Source organism: Chelonia mydas, chromosome 3 (assembly GCF_015237465.2).
Source record: "Chelonia mydas isolate rCheMyd1 chromosome 3, rCheMyd1.pri.v2, whole genome shotgun sequence".
In the NCBI taxonomy this organism is placed as follows: Eukaryota; Metazoa; Chordata; order Testudines; family Cheloniidae; genus Chelonia; species Chelonia mydas.
In genome coordinates, this window is record NC_057851.1 from 89908403 (window position 1) to 89929105 (window position 20703).

The 20703-nt window shown below is 41.6% G+C and overlaps 1 protein-coding gene across 6 annotated transcripts in view; it reads right to left on the reverse strand.

Annotated features, from left to right (window-relative positions):
- The window catches only part of TBC1D32 (TBC1 domain family member 32), a 170165-nt gene that overhangs the window by 23396 nt on the left and 126066 nt on the right, over window positions 1-20703 (reverse strand). For all 6 annotated transcript variants that reach the window (XM_043542858.1, XM_043542859.1, XM_043542856.1 and 3 more), the window contains 2 exons: window positions 3697-3766; window positions 922-1037 (listed from right to left, as the gene is read on the reverse strand). In XM_043542858.1, the coding sequence (XP_043398793.1) occupies window positions 922-1037; window positions 3697-3766 (186 nt within the window). The remainder of the gene's footprint in view (window positions 1-921; window positions 1038-3696; window positions 3767-20703) is intronic.

Below are 20703 nucleotides of genomic sequence, written 5' to 3' on the forward strand. Positions count from 1 at the left end.
CAGAGAGAACCTTTGTTTCTCTCCCTCCTCCAGCTTTGAAAGTATCTGGTCTCCTCATTGGTCATTTTGGTCAGGTGCCAGCGAGGTTCTCCTAGCTTCTTAACCCTCTACAGGTGAAAGGGTTTTTCCTCTGGCCAGGAGGGATTTTAAAGGTCTTTACCCTTCCCTTTATATTTATGACAGCATGTAATAAAGAGGAGCCTGGATACAAACATTTCAGTAAGAAAACAGGTTGTAGCTTCCAAACTTCCAAGGAGGTATAAAACAATAGTAAACATAAAAAAATTAAAGGCTTTAAAAATGAAGTATATTTTGCCAGCATCCTTAAATATTGTATAAAATAATAAACCAAACACATTACTAGGTAGGATAGCCTGTCAAAGGGCTTTTTTGTTTTGTGTTTTTTTTATACAAACAAGTAAAATACACAACGATTTGAAAAAATATTAGATCAAAACCGTAGTGCAAATCAAATTATAACTGCAGATGACTAAATGTTCAATATTAATAATATTATCATCAATATTACAGAAGAAACTAGCAGACCTAATGGGGATCAGAGCTAATTGCTCTAGGCACTGTACCAACATATTGAAAGACATGATTCTGCCCCAAAGAGCTTAAAATCAAAACCAGACAAGACACACAAGCAAGTTTAATAATCAAATGAAAGGGAAGGACGAGGGTTACAGTCAAAGATCATATAGTTATTCTGTCAAGTACACATTTTAGTGATATAAAGGTTTCATAATAATGGATTTTTCTTTTATGTGTGCACAAAATGTAATGAAAAATACTATGTAGTCTGCACCACCACCAGGAATTCAAAGAACGAGATAAATGAAGAATTTCTTTGACAGTGATTAGTGACTACTGTCACTAATGTCTTGGTCAATCTAACGTGTCATCTAAAAAGGATACGAAGTGAGGACTTTACAGATGTTTGCTGTTGTTTCAGAAATTTATCACAGTGCATTAACACCAGGCACAGATCATTTTCAGCACCATCTTTCAGCAAATTTAAATATTTACCATACCTAATAAAATAAAGTTTAAACAAACTTAGACACTTAAGTTTCAATAAATGTAAAACATAAAATGTCTATTCTTTAAAAATAAGAACACATTTTACTGGATGCATTTAATACAGTCTAGGATTTATGAAAAGTTAAGAACTCATAGCCCTATATGTAATTAAGCGTATACTGTGGTTAGGGCTGGGAACTCAGTCTGGTGACAGTTCGGGAAGCAACTGGTGAACTGGTCTAGATTCTATTGAAGGAGCACAGCAGACATTTGTTACTAAGGTTTGCAACCTGTCATAGGAGTCTTATTATATCCTCAGCTGTCCCTGGACATTCAGATTGCAGCAGATGCCAACACTGTATTTTTTTTAAATCTGCACTGTGCTAGAAGGCCTCAACCATTTCTTTCAGACACAGACCTTGCTTCCATTATCCATGTCTTTGTGATTTCAAGATAAGATTATTGTGAAGTCCTACATGTGAGGCAATTCTTTAAGATCATTTGGAAATTTAGGCCTCAAACCTGCACACACTTATGCAACCTCACTCACATGAGCTCTCCTGTTGACTTTAATAGGATTACATGCATTTAAAGTTAAGCATGGGTGTGATCCTTTGCAAGTTCAGGGTCTGAAATTCCTGTAGAAAGTGATGTAGAAATTTGGTGAAGAAATAATCTGCTTAATCTGCAACAAGGAAGATTTAGGTTAGATATTAGGAAAATATTTCTAAGCCCTGGTCTACACTAGGACTTTAGGTCGAATTTAGCAGCGTTAAATCGATGTAAACCTGCACCTGTCCACACGATGAAGCCCTTTATTTCGACTTAAAGGGCTCTTAAAATCGATTTCCTTACTCCACCCCGACAAGTGGATTAGCGCTTAAATCGGCCTTGCCGGGTTGAATTTGGGGTACTGTGGACACAAATCGACGGTACTGGCCTCCGGGAGCTATCCCAGAGTGCTCCATTGTGACTGCTCTGGACAGTACTCTCAACTCAGATGCACAATTGTTTGCCATTGCTCTGACGCAGGGAGGGGCGACTGATGACACGGCTTACAGGGTTGGCTTATAGGGAGCTAAAATCAACAAAGGGGGTGGCTTTACATCAAGGAGTATTTCAGGCAGGACTTCACGGAGGGTTCCAATAAGAAATGGTGCACCTAAGTTATTGTTCTTATTGGAACAAGGAGTTTAGTCTGGCCTCTGATTGATACATGGCTAGATTTACCTCCCTGCACCTTCTCTGTGAGTGACTGCAGTGTGACCTAGAGGAATGAGTCCCCTAGACGGGGGGTGGCGGGGGGGTTTGCAAATGAGTACAAAACAAATCTGGTCTATTTCTTGTTTTGATCCACTCCATCTATCTTTTACATCTTTGGCTGGCAGCAGACGGTGCAGAAGGACTGCACGCCATCCACATCTCATGGCTGCTCGGCAGAAGATGGTACAATAGGACTGCTAGCCATCCTCATCTCTTGCCTGCCCAGCAGAAGATGATGCAATAGGACTGCTAGCAATCCGTATCACCTGCCTGCTCACCATAAGATGGTTCAATAGGACTGACTGCAGGACTAAAGAGAATGACTTGATCAAGTCACTCCAAATTTAGTCCCTGCGCCCATGTCTGCCCAGGCGCTCCTGATCGACCTCACACAGGTGACCAGGAGCACCTCGGACATGACGATGACTGCTACCAGTCCTATTTCACTGTCTGTTGCCACAAGGCAATGGGTTGCTGCTACTGTGTAGCAATGCAGTACCGCGTCTGCCAGCACCCAGGAGACATACGGTGACAGTGAGCTGAGCGGGCTCCATGCTTGCCGTGGTATGGCGTCTGCACAGGTAACACAGGAAAAAAGGCGTGAAACGATTGTCTGCCCTTGCTTTCATGGTGGATGGGAGGGAAGGGGGGCCTGACGATATGTACCCAGAACCACCCGTGACAATGTTTTAGCCCCATCAGGCATTGGGATCTCATCCCAGAATTCCAATGGGCAGCGGAGACTGCGGGAACTGTGGGATAGCTACCCACAGTGCAACACTCCGGAAGTCGACTCTAGCCTCAGTACTGTGGAAGCACTCCGCTGAGTTAATGCACTTAATGCACTTAGAGCATTTTCTGTGGGGACACACACACTCGAATATATAAAACCGATTTCTAAAAAACCAACTTCTATAAATTCGACCTAATTTCGTAGTGTAGACATACCCTAATAGAAGGATAGTTAAGCATTGGAATAGGCTTAAGAGGGGCTGTGAAACCTCCATTGTTGGAGGTTTTAAAGAACAGGTTAGACAAGCACCTGCCAGGGATGTTCTTTGTTTTGCCTCAGAGCAGGGGGGTGGACTAAATGACCTCTCGAGGTACTTTCCAGGCCTATATTTCTAAGATTCTATAATGTACGGTTAGCTGTAAATCTTGCTAAACAAGTTGCAATTAGCCCTTAGAAAAATAATGAATAATAACCTATTTAATTTGTTGCAGATAATTTAACCATGTACTAATACCTTTTTCATCTTTAAAGTAAATATTCATTCTCTCAAAAATGATCTTTAGATTTAAATGGTACAAAACGTTGAGTTGATGGATCAAATATCATTAAAGTCATTGCAAAAAAATCAAACAAACTCTAGAAATACAGAAGAGAAATATTTTAATGCAATGTACCTGACTGTCATTTTAATGCCAAGCTGCTGCACAGATGAAAGGCTTTCATTCTTCACATTTGCATCATCAGCTAAAAACAAAAGCAAATATAAATATAAATATGTAAAAAGTCTGCATTATAATGATGATTTTAATTGAAAATGGGATGAAGGTAATATTTTTACATATTTTAATGCCAAATCCAGAACATTGTTTGTATCTGAAGTGCTGTCAGTAATCTCTGCAAAGATTATTACAGGAAACTACATACAACTGAACCGTCTGCTTTTTTTAAAAGATGTTTGAAAACAAAAAGCAATTATGTGCATGTTTCTCATGGTCACAACCAGCCTGCAGCACAACCAGAACAGGCAACTAGCTAGGGCCCTACTCCTTGATACCTCCATTCTCAGCATAACATCTTCGCTCTGGCAGGTGAAAAAGACAAAACTGTAACTCCTGGCCCAATTCCTTCCCTTCCAGCAGTTTGGGACCTCACGAGTGTAAAGCCAACCTTGTTTGCACATACCGTGTTGTAAATCTCATCAAATATATCAAACATATTGAAAATATTGAACTGAAAGGGACCTAAAAGTACTTTCCTCATTTATTGTTCTGTATGACTGTAATGTACTCCTCTACTTTACGCACTTCGTATTGAATTTAAAAGCTGTAAACTAGAGTGTGGCAAGCCTCAGCTGTTTTTACCCTTGGTGAGACGGGGTTGGGGTAAAACAGTCCCTCTTGGCTGCACAGGGGCAGTACGTCCTTCCCTCAGTCAATGTTTTGGGCTTATTTTTCTCCATTATGGGAGGGAATACAGCCTCCCCTCCTGGAGAGGCTTGCTCCCATGCTGCTACTCGCCTGATAGCTTGACTCCTTCCCGCCCCCCAGGGAGGGTTTATAAAGGTCCCAGGCCACCCTTGGTTGGAATCAGCTGATCCTAATTGACCTCAGGTATCTTCCTCTCAGCTGATCCTAATTGATCTCTGGTAACCGCTTCTCAGCTGAACCTGATTGACGTGTAGTCACCCGTCCCCAGTTGATAGGGAGGAGAGCCTTTTAACCTTCTGAGACTGTTTTCTACCGCTCTCTCCCTCGCAGCCATTTGTCCTGAGTTTATCACAAGAGCAAAAATATAATAAATCTGATGCATTAAAACTAAGCATCCTCTAAAAATATTATTTTATCACACATTTAAATCCTAAATGCAAAAGACCTAACAAAAGGATATTATCTCTCATACACATTATAATGAAAGACAAGTATAGAGTCCTCAGCAAACAATTAACACATAATAAATGTTCTGAGTTGGAGGGGTCCAGGGTCTGACAGGTTCTAATTTTCATTTTCTAGTTTAGTTTGTGGTCCTGGCCAGTAAGTACTAAAAAATTGACACTAAGCAGGTTTTTGTCATCTATCTAGTGGATGGCATGATTTTGTGAAAATACGTGATCAGTTTTCACATTTTTTAACATATATATTCAGCAGAAACCAAAATATACCATTTTCCCAGGATGTAAGTGATATTCTGTGACAGATCAGCTCACTTTCTAATTTGATGGGTATTTTCTCCCATCCCACTTGAACAGACATAAGAAACCAGACTAAAGGAACTACTCGTACCAATTTAAGTGAGCTCTCTAGTTTCCTTGTTTGCATACAAGCCATGGATACCATTGCACTAAAGATAAAATATTTACAAGCTGCGGGAGGTGAAGTCCTGGCTGGAATGAAAAAGGTTAACAAGAGCAACTAAGAGAACAAGCCCTCCATTTGGATCACCTGAAATAGATCAAAATGTTATTGAAAGAGTAAAGAAAACAACGATACAGGAAAATTACATTTAACAAAGAAGAGAGAGAGTTCAACAGTAGAACAGTGATAAGAAAACACAAGCTGTGTGTGACAGGTTGGATCACAGAAACCCCCTTGGGGCTGCCAACTGATGTGCCAAGACTACTTCTGCCCCTGCCTTCCCTGCCAGCTTGGGACTCCAGAACCCTGCCTGGTTGTGCCAGATACGCTTGCTGGCCACAAACACAGACCCAGGTCTGAACCACGTCCCACAAACTGCAAGCTTACCTGAAAGCAGCTTAAGAAGTGTTCCTGTCTTTAACACTCAGATGCCTAACTGCCAGTGGGGTCCAAACCCCAAATAGATCCATTTTACCCTGTATAAAACTTATACAGAGTAAACTCATAAATTGTTCGCCCTCTATAACACTGATAGAGAGATATACACAGCTGCCCCCCACCCCGGTATTAATACATGCTCTGGGTTAATTCATAAGTAAAAAGTGATTTTAAATACAGAAAGTAGGATTTAAGTGGTTCCAAGTAATAGTAGACAGAACAAAGTGATTACCAAGCAAAATAAAATAAAACACACAAGTCTATGCCTACTACAGTAAGAAAACTGAATACAGATAAAACCTCACCCTCAGAGGCGTTCCAGTAAGCTTCCTTTTACAGACTAGTCTCCTTCTAGTCTTGGTCCAGCAATCACTCACACCCCCTGTAGTTACTGTCCTTTGTTCCAGTTTCTCTCAGGTATCCTTGGGGGTGGAGAGGCTATCTCTTGAGCCAGCTGAAGACAAAATGGAGGGGTCTCCCGGGGGTTTAAATAGACTCTCTCTTCTGGGTGGACACTCCTCCCTCCCCCTGTGTAGAATCCCAGCTACAAGATGGAGTTTTGGAGTCACATGGGCAAGTCACACGTCCATGCATGACTCAGAACTTACAGGTAGCAGCCATGGTTCAAATGCCACCTTGAACATCCTCAAGTAGACTTCTTATATGGATTGGAGGCTTCCAAGATCCATTGTTCATTAAGTATTTCATGACTGGGCACTTAATTTGCCCATTCCTTTCTCAAGAAGCTGACCAAATCTTTATATTCATAATTTCAAATACAAAAATGATACGTGCATATCAATAGGATGAATAGATTCACTAGATCATAACCTTTACAGAGATGTGTTACATGACATATGTAGCATAAAACATATTCCAGTTATGTCATATATACATTCATAAGCATATTTCCATAAAGCCTTCTGGGGTGCACCGTCACACTGTGTATTAAAACATTAATAAGATATAACCATCAAAGAATTAAGGTAATTAGAAACTGACCTTGTCCATCTGAGAAACACCATTTATAGGTAAGAAAAATCACTTGTTCTCTGAGCAAGACAAGATCTTTCTCTAATGGGCTCTAAATAGCAAGCCCACAACAATATGGAGGAGTTATTTTTCCAGGCACCCAAGTTAGAATGCCTTGTGAAATGAGAGGCTTGTATGAAAGACTAACTGCAACTTACAGGTCTGTTAAAAAAGAAGCACTTGCTTACTGAAGATAAGAGAGTGGCCTTTACTCCTCAGAGTGAGCTCTGATCCCCATCAGGAAAGTTTGATGCTGAACAGTGCAGGAATCATCGTGTTGCATTCTGATTGTTTTGGATAATGCTTTCTCCCTTCCAAGCAAATGATCATAGTTTCACTGAAACTAAACCCCTGAACATTCATGACCTGTCATTAAGGGAAAGGAGTATATTTTTCATTTTTGAAAAATTTCTTTGTGGACAAGGAGCAGGATCATCATCAGCAGAAGAACCCCAACTTCTGGGCACCGTGGTTTGGACCTATTGGATATTTTCTTCTATGGAACAAACTGTCCATGATACAAAAAGCCTGTTTCACCTTAATGCCTCGGCTACTTGAAAAACTAATGGCAAAGCAGTTTCTGAGTCAACAGAAAATTCCCTCCTCCCCTCCCATCCTATAACGGGGTGAAACTCATCTGGCTGGTTGTGCTGGTATTAGGATCAGAATCGGCCAATGACACTATGAAAAATGAGTGCATCACAGCCCACAGTCCGAGACTCTTCTTCAATTTTACAACAGTGAGTTGTTATTGTCCACTTGGTATTCAAAGAACATAATTGATTTCATTGATTTTATTTGCCTTTTATTCTCCATTGTAATAATTTCTTAGTTGCTGGAAAATATTTTTCCCTTTATCATATTCCCTTTTATATTTTTCTCTGCATTTTGAAGGAAGATAAAATTAACATGGGGTTTGGATTTAATAACAATTCCACATTATGTAGTACCTTGTCAAGCCAAAAACTCTTGCTTTTGTGTACTAGTATATCTGATGTAATCATAGCTCTGAACATAGTGCAGGTTAACTGCAAATCCAGAGCTAGCAAAGGGAACATAAAAATTGTACTTTTCACCTTATGTAAAGAGTTATGACTTTTCATTTTGTTTTTCAATTAATGGACTAGAAATGAAGATTTAACAAAACAAAGCAAAACAAAATATTTAGAATCCAGAGGACTATCACCATCTACTTAAAAAAACTGGAGCTATAAAACCTTAATGTTCCTTTAAGATTACCAAAACATTTTATGGGATATTTAAATATTGTAGATCACAATCCATGGACAACAGGTGGACTTTTGTTCTTGGGAAGAAAGATTGACTGTGATTGTAATGAAGTCCAAACTATGTCTGATTCAATATGCACAATTTAATTCTCCACAAAACTGATCTGACATTTATCCATAAAACTGTTATGTTTAATTGTCTTGAAACACTATGGTTTTCAATATTCAAGCACAAAAAGATCAATTTTCTCAATAAGAACATGATTTCTCCTCAAACAAAAGGCAGAACATCTCTGAACTGTCAATTAGATGGAGAGGTGATGCAGGTACCGTAATTAAACAGAATAGGCTATGGCAGCATTTTCCCATATGTCAAATCCCGCAAAAGAATTAAACATAAGGGACAGAATCACTTTCCTCTCACAGCTCACAGGAAACAAAGAACTATACTGAACACATGTAATTCTATTTTTAAAAAGAATGAAATGCAAAATAGATGTTTCTTAATTCATATATAATTTCATGATTTGATGGATGTCAGGATTCCACACATTTACCCTTTAAAAACTCAGACTGAAAATAATACAATATATGGCAATAAAAAGAGTAAGATAATCTTTCCCACTGGAAAAGACACAGACTGGACAATTTAGTATTAGGGGAGAGAGATTTTTTAAATATATATGTTACCTGCTCTTTGGTTGAAAATACCCATTATTTAGTGCAATCCGGTTCATTAAAAAAATACAGTTTTCTTCAGAATATCTTTATAAGCCAAGGACAAAAGTCATCCCTGGCAACAAATAATTTAGCAGCAACCAGAAAAGGGGGATAAATTCTACAAGACAATTTTTCCTGCCTTTTTTAAAATCTGAAAATACTTTTATCGTCTGGACCCCTCACATTTAATTTCTAAGAATACTATGTCTTTTTCTTTCTCACTACAGATTCCATTCTTTGGATTCCCAAATCTTTCCAATATAATTTTTTGGTTGCCTTAATTTCTTTACCTCTTTCCTTTCCGGGGACTTCTGAGTGAGCCCAATTTCTTTCCTTTTGTCTTCCCTTAGCTATTTTCTTCTCACTATTTTAGACTCTTCCAATTTACTGCAGAATATTTAAGTAATGCTACAGACAAAATATAGCCATTTTGTGATAACAGACACTGGCTCATAAAGTGATGTAACTGTGCAAACAAAATAAAAAACATGAACTACTAGCAACAGTCAGAGAGCAGAGAGAGAAAGCAGGATGACTGTACTTATAGGTCTGGCATGAAAAAACAAGCAAGAATAGTTTGTAACAAAAATTCTTGGTGATTTAAGGACTAAACTGATAGAACTGGCAGTTTGTGCCATTAAACTGTCTGAACAGGAGACCTAGGCTGAAGACCTGGAGATGTTATCTCTTAGTTTAGTGGAAACTAATCAAGTTATAAAGGTGCCAACCACCACATCCCTTTTTAGCACACTGCAGAGGCCAATTAACTGAATATGAATAAATTCAGTTATTCATTAAGTTATGCATGCCAGTCTTCTAAAGAAGCTGCAACAGCAGTCAGGAGCCTAAAGAGCTACAGAACCAAGTAGCAACGGAGATCTTGCTTGGATACCAGTCTCCTTGCTGATAAAAATATAGTTAGTAAAACTGATAATGATTGAAAGACAAGAACTTTGTAAAATTATAATAATAATTTCTGAATGAAACTGTGCAATAAGTATAGACACATTGTATTTTAGTGCTGGGGAAAAAACCAGAAAGTTTACTGTTTAACTTACATTAATATGAATTTCCATTTCATATCATTCTGCTTCATAACATCTTCACTAGTCTATCTCCTCTACAGGTAAACTGGAAAAACCTCAAGTTCAACAAAGCTGTTCATTGCATTGACAGCCATTGCTAATGCAACTCAGACATTCTGAACCAGATTATGACATAGTGTAAACTGGCACAGCTCCACTGACTTCAGTGGAATTATATCAATTTACCCCAGATAAGGATCTGGCTCTCTCTTTCCAGCAGGAGGACCACATGGTGGCAGCAAGCTTACCACTGTGGTTTATTAGTATAATTTAATATTGATAGTACAGGAGTGCCAAGATAGCCCAGTCAGAAACAGGGCCCAATGTCTTCGTTCTGTATGTAGACAAATATGTTCAGGGCCCTACCAAATTCATGGCCACAAAAAACGCGTCACAGTCCATCAAATCTGGTCTCCCCCCGTGAAATCTGGTCTTTTGTGTGTGCTTTTACTTTATGCTATACAGATTTCATGAGGGAGGCCAGCGTTTCTCAAATTGGGGGTCCTGATCCAAAAGGAATGTGAAGGGGGGTTACAAGGTTATTTTATGGGGGCCCACAGTATTGCCACCCTTACTTCTGCGCTGCCTTCAGAGCTGGGTGGCCGGAGAGTGGTGGCTTCTGACTGAGGCCCCAGCTCTGCAGGCAACAGCACAGAAGTAAAGATGGCGATACCTTACCATGCCATCCTTATTTCTGCACTGTTGCTGGCAGTGGCTCTGCCCTCAGAAGTAGGCTTCTGGCCAGCAGCTGCCACTCTCCAGCTGCCCAGCTCTGAAGGCAGCACCACTGCCAGCCACAGTGCAGAAGTAAGGGTAGCAGTATCGCAGCCCCCTCAGCTGCGCCGCAATAGCCTTCTGATCCCACCCACGCACAACTCCTTTATGGGTCAAGACCCACAATTACAACACCGTGAAATTTCAGATTTAAATAGATGAATTCATGAAATTTACGATTTTTAAAATCCTATGACCGTGAAATAGACCAAAAAGGACCGAGATTTTGGTAGGGCCCTAGATATGTTTCCTGACAGCAAGAATTTGTAATCTAGGACAAACAACATAAGAAGGTCTGTGCAGTTGCAGTTTAACATATATTTGTATCTTTCATTTTAAACAATTATAAATAAAGGGCCAACCCCCCTCCCAATCTGTCAAGCTATCATTAATTGGCTGATTTCTTATAGACATTATTACATAGTCCATATTCATGTTTGATTTTTACCTCTTGTAATACAAATAGAGATTTTATTGTATATGTGGATTGATTATTTTGGTGGGTTGTACAAGAATCTTGCTGGAACTCTCTTTACTGACACCTCTCCTCTTTCCCCACTATGCAACACCATGACAGAGCTCACAAACAAGCACAACTCTGAGGCAAATAAGTGTTCCATTTGTGAGGCAGCTACTGAATCCTCAGCAAACATGGAATTATGGCTACCCTGTTCTCAGCTCATGAACCCATAATCTGCCGGAGAAAAGGGTCCCAAGTCTGATGTAGAATAGGGCCTCCTCCACGCAGCATAGCCAGGATTCCACAAAACAGTACAAGGAATACTCAGGGCAGTCTCTGCTCAGATTGGAGTTACACATAGGGCTAGTCTACATGGGGGAAAAATCCACAGTAGGTGCTGTGCAGCAGCTCCCTGCACAGTCAGAGTGTGCACGTGGGGAGTTAGTGCAGAGAAGCTAACAGACTTAAGGGCACTGAGGGCACACTCCAAAGTGCCTTAAGCTAATGATTTAAAGTGCATTTCTGCGAAAATCTCTTCACAGAAGCATAGCAAGGAGCAGAAAGATTCCCCCAGATCTTCAAGTGGGTACTATGTAATCTTGGCAAACAGACAAGCATCCACTTTGAATCCCAGAAGGAACTGCCTGACTTAAAAGGTTTTCCACCAATATTTGTTAATTGCATATCTCACAATAATTTAAGAACTAAGCAAGTCTGTTCTCATTTCACTGGGGCATTGGGACACTTTTAGAAAACACAAAGCCTGCCCCATCTCTGAATGGCCTGTGGTTCCACTGAAGACATAAAAATAAAAAAAACAAAAAATCTAAAAGCACCCACAAAATAAGAAAAAAAAATCTATAGAATTATTCCTCCTCAATTAGCTCCTTCCCCAAAGTGGACAACTTTTCCAGTTCTGAGCATAAGCAGATATAACCAGACAGAGGATTTTTTTCCCTTCCCAAACTTGTAAACAATATGCTAAATGGTGATTGCTACTTAGATATCTTGCTGGCAACATTAAAAATCAAAGGGAAGAAGAGAAAAGATCAAAACCAAAATGAAAACAACTAGGTTTTTTAGGTAGTGGTTTTCGTAGTTTTTATAAACCACTATTTACTTCAAAGTTAGAAAACCTAGACCTAGACCAAAACCAAAAGAGAAAATAAACTGTTCATTACATTTGATAAGTTTCAAGATCTCAAACTCTGATGGCCAAGGCCACTAAGGTCAAGGATCAGTTTCAATGGAAAAGGAAATGACCAATACCATCTGAAAGAGATTTTTCCCCACCCATATCTCTTGATTGAAAATGCTAAGCATACTCTGAAGCACAAGTGGCTGGTGTCTCTGGCAAGAATCAGATTCACAATTTGTCCTGATGCAATGACTTAAAGAACACAAACTTTGAACCAACAAGAATTCCTATCAGTAGTGAAGGAAATTGGTTGTATTCTTACTAACTGTAAAGGTTTGTTTACTAAATTAGGTTTCATAACATTGCACTGAAATTGAACTGATGTTAAATTTTGTGCAAGGATTATGTTTAGCTGTCTGGGTATTAATAGGAAGTGACAGGGCTAAATGGACAAATTGCTAATCAACATCTTCAGCCACTCCCATTCACCTCTAAAGAAGGGAGGCAACCAAGTATTTTGGACTAATGGACTATGTTAAGAACAGAAAGAAATTATTAGATAATAAACTTTACCTCATACTCTATGGCAGGGGTGGGAAAACTTTTTGGCCCGAGGGCCACACAGGGCTTGTGAAAAGGTATGGAGGGCCGGGTAGGGAAGGCTGTGCCTCCACAATCAGCTTGTCCCCTGTCTGCCCCCTCCCGCCCCCCCCCCCGACTGCCCCCCTCAGAACCCCCGACCCATCCAACCCCCGGCTCCTTGTCCCCTGACCGCCCCCTCCCAGGACCTCCCACCCCAACCGCCCCCCCAGAACTCCACCCCCATCCAACCCCCCCGCTCCCTGTCCCCTGACTGCCCCGACCCCTATCCACACCCCCACCCCCTGACAGGCCCCCCCCCGGACCCCCAACCCATCCAATCGCCCCCCCCAATCCTTGTCCCCTGACTGCCCCCTCCCGAGACCCCTGTCCCTAACTGCCCCCCAGCAGCTCCATCCCCCCCTGCTCCCCGTCTCCTGACCACCCCCCTGAATCTCTGCCCCATCCAACCGTTCCCTGTCCCCTGACTGCCCCCTGACACCTCCTGCCCTTATCCAACACCCTTCTCCCCCTGCCCCCTTACTATGTCACTCAGAGCGTCAGGACAGGCTTATTGGAAAGCCTGGGAGGTGGGCGGGTGCAAGCTGTGCTGCCAGTGTGGCTGTGGGGAAGGGGGGACAGCAGGGGAGGGACCAGGGGATAGCCGCCCCGGCTGGGAGCTCAAGGGCCGGGCAGGACGGTCCCATGGGCCGGATGTGGCCCACGGGCCGTAGTTTGCCCACCTCTGCTCTATGGTATTCACTCTAAGGCATCCCTTAATCATTCAGCATCAAATCAGGTCCATGCAACAAAACTTATGTTTCTGTTTCAATATGCCCCTTCCCTTTGCCCCATTTTGTTTTTCCTTCATTCTTTTTACTCACCATAAAAAAATAAAAAGGCTGCTGTTGCAGCCACTGAGTCATTATTCATGTTTTATTTTTCTCCCCAATAAAGTTGACTAGACATCTAAAGGGCATTTTTTAGTTAATAGTAAAATAATTCAAGTTTAAGAAAAACTATTTAAAGTGTTGGCAGATTTAATAACACATCAGAGATGGATAGATTTCTGTAGTTTAAGATGAACACTGTTCTGTCTACACAGCTCTCATTTAATTAGATATGGAATTATGAGATATGTCGTGCAGTTTAGAAGTTAACCTTTAATTTTTGGATTACTTAAACTCCACTGACAACTCTTTTAGTAAAAATACAAGATTGCCCATTTGATGGCTAATCTGTCTAAGAACTTGCTCTAGAAAAGAAAAAGAAATGCATAAAGAAACAAACTAACAAACTGAAAAATGGATTTTAATATAAAGCCAGGTGTCAGGCTGAAGCCTTGTCAAATGTGAGGTGAATTGTACGTTCTGCTTTTGTATGATTGAGCATTTGTACGATTGCTCTCAGAAGGCTTTTGCAATTGTACATTATTGAGCTTGGGCAGCCCTCTCTGCATATTCTCACTTGTGGGATGCACCTTCTGTGTTGCTGTGTTTCAAGAACCTTCTTGAGAAGCTTGGACCATTGTGACTCATGGCATGAACATGGATGTAAAACCTAGCACAAATGTCCACCCTCCACCCCCTTTCACAGCCTCAGAGATAGGGAAACGTTGCTCCAGCAGTGGAAAGAAACCCCTGGTGTCACTTTAAGGATTGCTCCCTTTTCCCTCCCTCTCCTCATGGGCTTGGTGTTGAGGAACAGTGGGGAAAAGGGGACTCCCTAGATGATTGGCAACACTGAAGGGTGCAGTTCTGTGCACCCAAGGTGAGGATTTAAAACGCCTTTACCATTCTGGGGCACCATTCTGCACCCTAGTTCCAAAGTTTCTCCTCATTCCCCTGTTACGGTCCTTGTGTAGGATGCCTCTTCTGAGACCCTCTCCTAGTCCCTTGAGTGCACATCTTTCAAGAGGTAGGCCCATGCCTCCACTTCTTTTTGGGGTGGATCCCTGGAATCCAACCAAGCTCCAACTGCATCTCCAGCTTACACTTCCCTGGTTGCCAGCTGTATTACCTAGTAAGTCTAAGTGGGGTTGGACCAAGTTCTACGTTAGGAGCCTCTGATCAGTAATAGTAACCAGTGACCACAGAAGCAGTTTCCCCAAAACAAAGTAAAATTTATTTTGTCAAAATGGTACACAGAGCTTAGAGAATTAGGTTTAAAATAAGAGACCTATATGCATATTGTCTTACCTATGCTGTCATTCCCCTCAAACCCCTAGGTAGTAACAGCTGTACCTTGGTACCCCTCCATTCTCTTTGGGCATCAAGTTACAGCTTGCATGTCACAGACTCTGATTCTCAGGCAGTCTCTGTGTCAGCCTACAGCATTCTGACTCTATCTCTCTCTGCCAACTTGCGGCTGAGCTATTTCCCTGCTCCCTCTTTGCCAGAGGTACCTCTTAACAGACCCCTCAGTGTCTTTTGATCTCTCTTCTCGGCATTGGCCGAACAGCCCTGCCACAAGAGTTGAGTCTCAAGGCTATAAACATGGCTAATGCATTTGAGGCGATGTCCTTTATCTGGACATTGCTTTATTCTTCTTGCCTGGTTTCTTAACAACCCTGTTTTACAGCCTCCTTGGAATGCACTATATGCATTAAGACATGTAACAATATCAAATTGAACAGGGAGATGAGGTCATAAATAACATTAATAAGAAATAACACACATTTTCTTGATTTGTAACACTTTGCAATTTGAGTAGGGCCAGATTTCTGGACCTAACCGTTGGCATTACACTAGTCATGCTTTTGGGGCTGGGAAGGATTTTTTTTTGCCGACTGGCCTGGTTGGTATGGGTTTTTTCACCTTCTTCTGAGCAACCCAGAGACCTGGTAGGAGGTTGGGTGGTTAGGAGTTCATGCTATTCCAATCTGGCAAATGTCTGGTGCAGATTAATGTGAATAGGGGGTCCAGTTCCTTGATAAACTGGAAGTGGAATTAGTATTAGAGGGCATCCCCCAAAATAAGGGTGGGTATAATGTCTGGTACAGCAAGAGGCCACACCTTTCCCCCATTGTCTCAACCCTCATATGGAGGACTGACCAGTGGTATCCTAGCAACTTTAATGGAACCAGGTAAAGGGCTTGGAGAGGAGGGATTGGGGCCAATTCTCCCCCCAGGTAATATGGCTCACAGAAGGAAAGCTGACCCACACTGGATGAGTTATTACTAGCTAGTTTCTCAGATGTGTGAATAAAGTTGTGACTTGTTAAACCACATTTCTTATGTCTTGTCTTGTTTTCCATTGGTGTCTGGGACAACAGTACATCTATCCTGCAAATAACCTTTTCCAATGGCCTAGAATCAATCCATCTAAATTACCTAAAGAAACAACTGCAACAAACATAAACAAACTAAACAGCACATTTGGTCAGAAAAAAGTCTCTCTAGGCACAGAGCAAAAGGTCCGTATGCCAGCAGCAAGCCATGAAAAGGAAGCATATAACCACTATTTATCACACCTCTGGAAAGGTCACCCCTTGGGTTGTTCTTCTACCATGACTTCACATCTAGCCCAAGTTATGAAGCTTGAAGTTATGAATGTTGTGCATGCACAGTGCATTTGTAATGACAGCTTGATATGTAACAGCAATCTGCCAACATTGCTCTTAGAATGCATCTCAGACTAACTGAATTGTGTAAAGGACAAGCTGATCAGTTAAGATGTATATTGAATGACGCAATACTCCATAAATTCAAGGATTTATACCTGTTTACAGGGACACATTTAGGTCTAGTCTACACTTCAAATTTTAAACATATTGTATCCATGTCAGGCAACTATTGTGTTGTAACGAAGTCCATTCTCTCTGTTATATTTTGTGACAAAGTTCCTCCTCTACCTTGGTGGGTCTTGCGCTTATTGGCAGATTTGCTCGCCTTGGAGCTTCACAGCAGCCCTCAGTTTGGCCGTTTTCATGAACTCACAGTGCAGGTCAACTCCTCCTGTGTCTGACCAGGAGTTGGGAGGTTTGGGGGGGAACCCGGGCCCGCCCTCTACTCCGGGTTCCAGCCCAGGGCCCTGTGGAATGCAGCTGTTTAGAGTGCCTCCTGGAACAGCTGTGCAACAGCAACAACTCCCTGGGCTACTTCCCCCTGGCCTCCTCCCAATACCTTCTTTATCCTCACCATAGGACCTTCCTTCTGGTGTCTGATAATGCTTGTACTCCTCAGTCCTCCAAAAGTATGTGTTCTCACTCTCAGCTCCTAGAGCCTCTTGCTTCCAGCTCCTTACACGCACACCACAAACTGAAGTGAGCTCCTTTTTAAACCCAGGTGCCCCGATTAGCCTACCTTAATTGATTCTAGCAGCTTCTTGGTTGGCTGCAGGTGTTCTAATCAGCCTGTCGTCTTAATTGTCTCCAGAAGGTTCCTGATTGTTCTGAAACCTTCCCTGTTACCTTACCCAGGGAAAAGGGACCTACTTAACCTGGGGCTAATATATCTGCCTTTTATTACTCTCCTGTAGCCATCTGGCCTGACCTTGTCACAATTTGTATGTTGGGCTTTAGATTTTAACGTTCCCAAGCAGAACGTGGTGAAGTGATTTCTTTTTCTATTTTAAAAAGTAGCATATTCTATCTTGCATTTGTACACTAGGAATATGTAAGAACAAGAAAACAAAATAGGACAGATGTAAAAAAATGGCTGTCATCATAACTATCTAAAAATCAATCAAATTACCTGCTCCCTTATGTGACTTTTTAATTAACAGGACATTAAGGCTATGTCTCCACTTATGGTGGAGTGTTGAATACAGGCACTACATGTGTAGCTACACACCACAGTGAAAAGCAGGCTACCTACAGTATCACTGCAGATGGAAAAGTCTCCGGCAGGGAGGAGGTAGCAGGGAAACTCTCCAGGAGCAGGGAAGCAGCAGGGAAAAGCTTCCCTCTACCAGAGCCTTTCCTCGCTGCCTCCCCACTGCCAAAACCTTTCTTTGCTGCTGTAGCCTTTGGCTGAGGCAGGAAAATGCTTTGACAATGGGTATGCAGAGGGACTAAAATAGCCTGTCAGTGTGTGAGACACTGCCTGAGCATGTAGAAAGCCATTTAGGGTACATCCAATAAGGGTTCAGGTGTTTATGACACTCCACTCACCAAGCTGTGTCTCACCCCCTAGGCTGCTATTTATACCCAAGCTAGCTGTCTGTACTCTATAACTGCAGTTGTACCCTTTGCATCAAATTGTATCTGCTCCTGAGCAGGTAGGAGAGGGAGAGGAACAGAGGACTGGCGCTCAACTCCTCAGCCCAGTGCAACTGTGATGGAGGCAGCTATAATGAGGTTGCTTGTACTTCCCATATGTAAGGAGAGGCTGCTAGAGCTACTGGCATATTCCAAGAAGGGCATGTGTGGTTGGGGGTTGGACTGGGAAGTCAGCATTGGGACAAAGGGAAAACTACATCTGTACTACAAGTATACGAAGTGTTTATTTCAAGACTGGGTCTCCCTTCCCTTCTACAGATGCTATACCTCCCCCTCCATCACCACTGCAGTTTCCCATTCCTTGCCCTGCTCCATTTGCTATCAGAACCATGGTTTAGCTCTAGGACTATTCATTTTTTTAGGTCAGAGGAAAAATAATAGCAAACAAGAAAGTACCAGTGGCAGGAGGCAGACAGAGAGAATTCATTAACTTGTAATGCCCACACTATGTGCATGTGCTCTCATCTGAGTACAAATCAGAGTCCATTTTCAGTGCCGATAATAGAAAGTTAACTTCAGTTAAGATTTGTGTTGCTGTTTATAATTAAGTATTGCAACTGCATAAAGATTTATCAGTTATTTTTTCTCCTCTGATCTTTAAAGGGATAACAACCCAATCTAATTTGATTTTTTCCAGATTTGCAAATTTTACAATAGATTGAAATCCTGAGGGAGTCCACAACAGATGGATGATTGTGTTATTCTAATTTTGGCTACCTAAGGGCTGTCATTTTTTTAAAGATAATAAATTTCTTATTTCAAGGAACATGATAAACACCGAGTATCCATGCATTGTACTGAAACTACTTTCATACAAATTACAGCTTCTGTTTATTAAAATAAAACATCTGGCTTCTGTTAAAGCCTCTGTTGTTCAAGAGACTGTTCAAATCCCAAGGAGTAATGTCAGAGGGAGGATGGAGCATACCACCATCTATCTGATGCTCTGTGAGCTTCTTTGGAGGTGGAGGTGGGAGAGGTGCTTGGGAAGAGATGAGGTCCTAAAATTTACTTATATGTTATTGGTTAAATACTACATATTAATTCTTGTGGAAGGTCTGTCTTATTATATTTTTGTTTCTGTAGATTGACTGATTTGTTTTTGTTTCGGGCTGATTCTGTAAAACATGGGCTAATTCCTTAATAATGCATGAGCTGGTAGGGATTTTTTTTTTGTATTAAATATTAGTATTTATAAGACTTGGCTGAGATTGCATAAACAGGCTGGTGAAGGAAAGACAATATCATGTAACACAAACAATACAATTAGTCTTGGTCAAGAATCAGTTGTCCCCTTTCTTAGAGAAATCCTTCCATAAGTCTCTCGGGGACAGAAGATCTTGGAAAGGCTGGGTATTAAGGTACTCATTCATTATCAGATCAATCAGAGAGTGACAAACTTGATATCCAAGAAATAAGGAAACTCAGTTCATATTGATCATGGGTTTCTATTTGTATTTCATTATTTTGCTGCTGGAACCTAACATTTAAATTTGGCCTGGAAGCATAGGTCCTGATTCCCATTTCATTCAGTATTGGAACAAGAACAAGTTCAAAACCTTGCAAGCTTTCAAAAAACAGAATTGTTTTCTGGCTGGCCCTACTCATTTCACAGCATATGAGGGGGAAAGGGTTTATCTTTATTTTTTGCCCCTAAGCGTATTCGTTTGTAAGAAGGGTCTGAAAGAGTTCTCCCCTAACAGCTAGTTGGGAGGGGAAGAGACTTCAGGAGCAAATTGTATTTATGAATGAATCCCACCTTTCCAACAGAATCTAGGACTTACATCTAGCTCTGAAAGATCTTGAGACACAGAACTTTAAATTCATGAACATACCTACTCTGCCTAGACATCCAGCAGATAGAGCAGTGTTGCTCAAAGTGATCAACTTTGTCTGGTGTTGGGTTACAAATCACTTTAGTACTGAATGCAGGGGTAGTGAAATGTTGTTATTAGGGTTGTTGTCTTTACTGTATGAATAAAGAGGAGCAGAACTGTGCTTAACCTGTACCAAAGGGGGGGAGGGAGTGTCACCCTTAGCTGAAAGGACCTCATTAAGCAAGGGGCTCTAATACCAGACCCCGTGAAAGTAAGAGGGGTGGGGACAGGTATCCCAGCCAGGAGGAGCAGACTCTGCCTAAGGATCCCTGATCTGGTTTTACCTGTTCCTCCCCACTGTTCAAAGATAGAGCTAAATAGACTCCATTAGGAGCCTTCTTTTATTTTAAGTGCTCAAAAAAGCTGACAATCACTTGTGGTGGAACAGCGTATCTGCCCAGCCTAAGAGCTGAAAATCACTGAGAGCTGGGTGAAACCTCAAGAGACTGACCTGCAGAGGTCATAGCAGAGAGGCAGCAGGGCGGCCAGCGGAGAGGAACTGCAGCTAGTGGGGTGGTCAGTAGAGAGAAACCATGGCTGGCTCAGATGGAGGAGCAAGCAAGGTGCCTTCTTCCCCGAGTGGGAGGTGAACTCACACAGATGCACCTTTGACTCCTGGCTCCTCACTGACCAAGGACAACCACTGTGAATGAGGTATGAGGAGGGAACAGAGAGGTGCACAGAAAAGGAACTTTTGGCTGTAGACCTCAGGAACATGAGGCAGAAGACACTTCCCTATGTACTCTGGGGTGGGTGTCCTGCTCACAGTTTTATGAT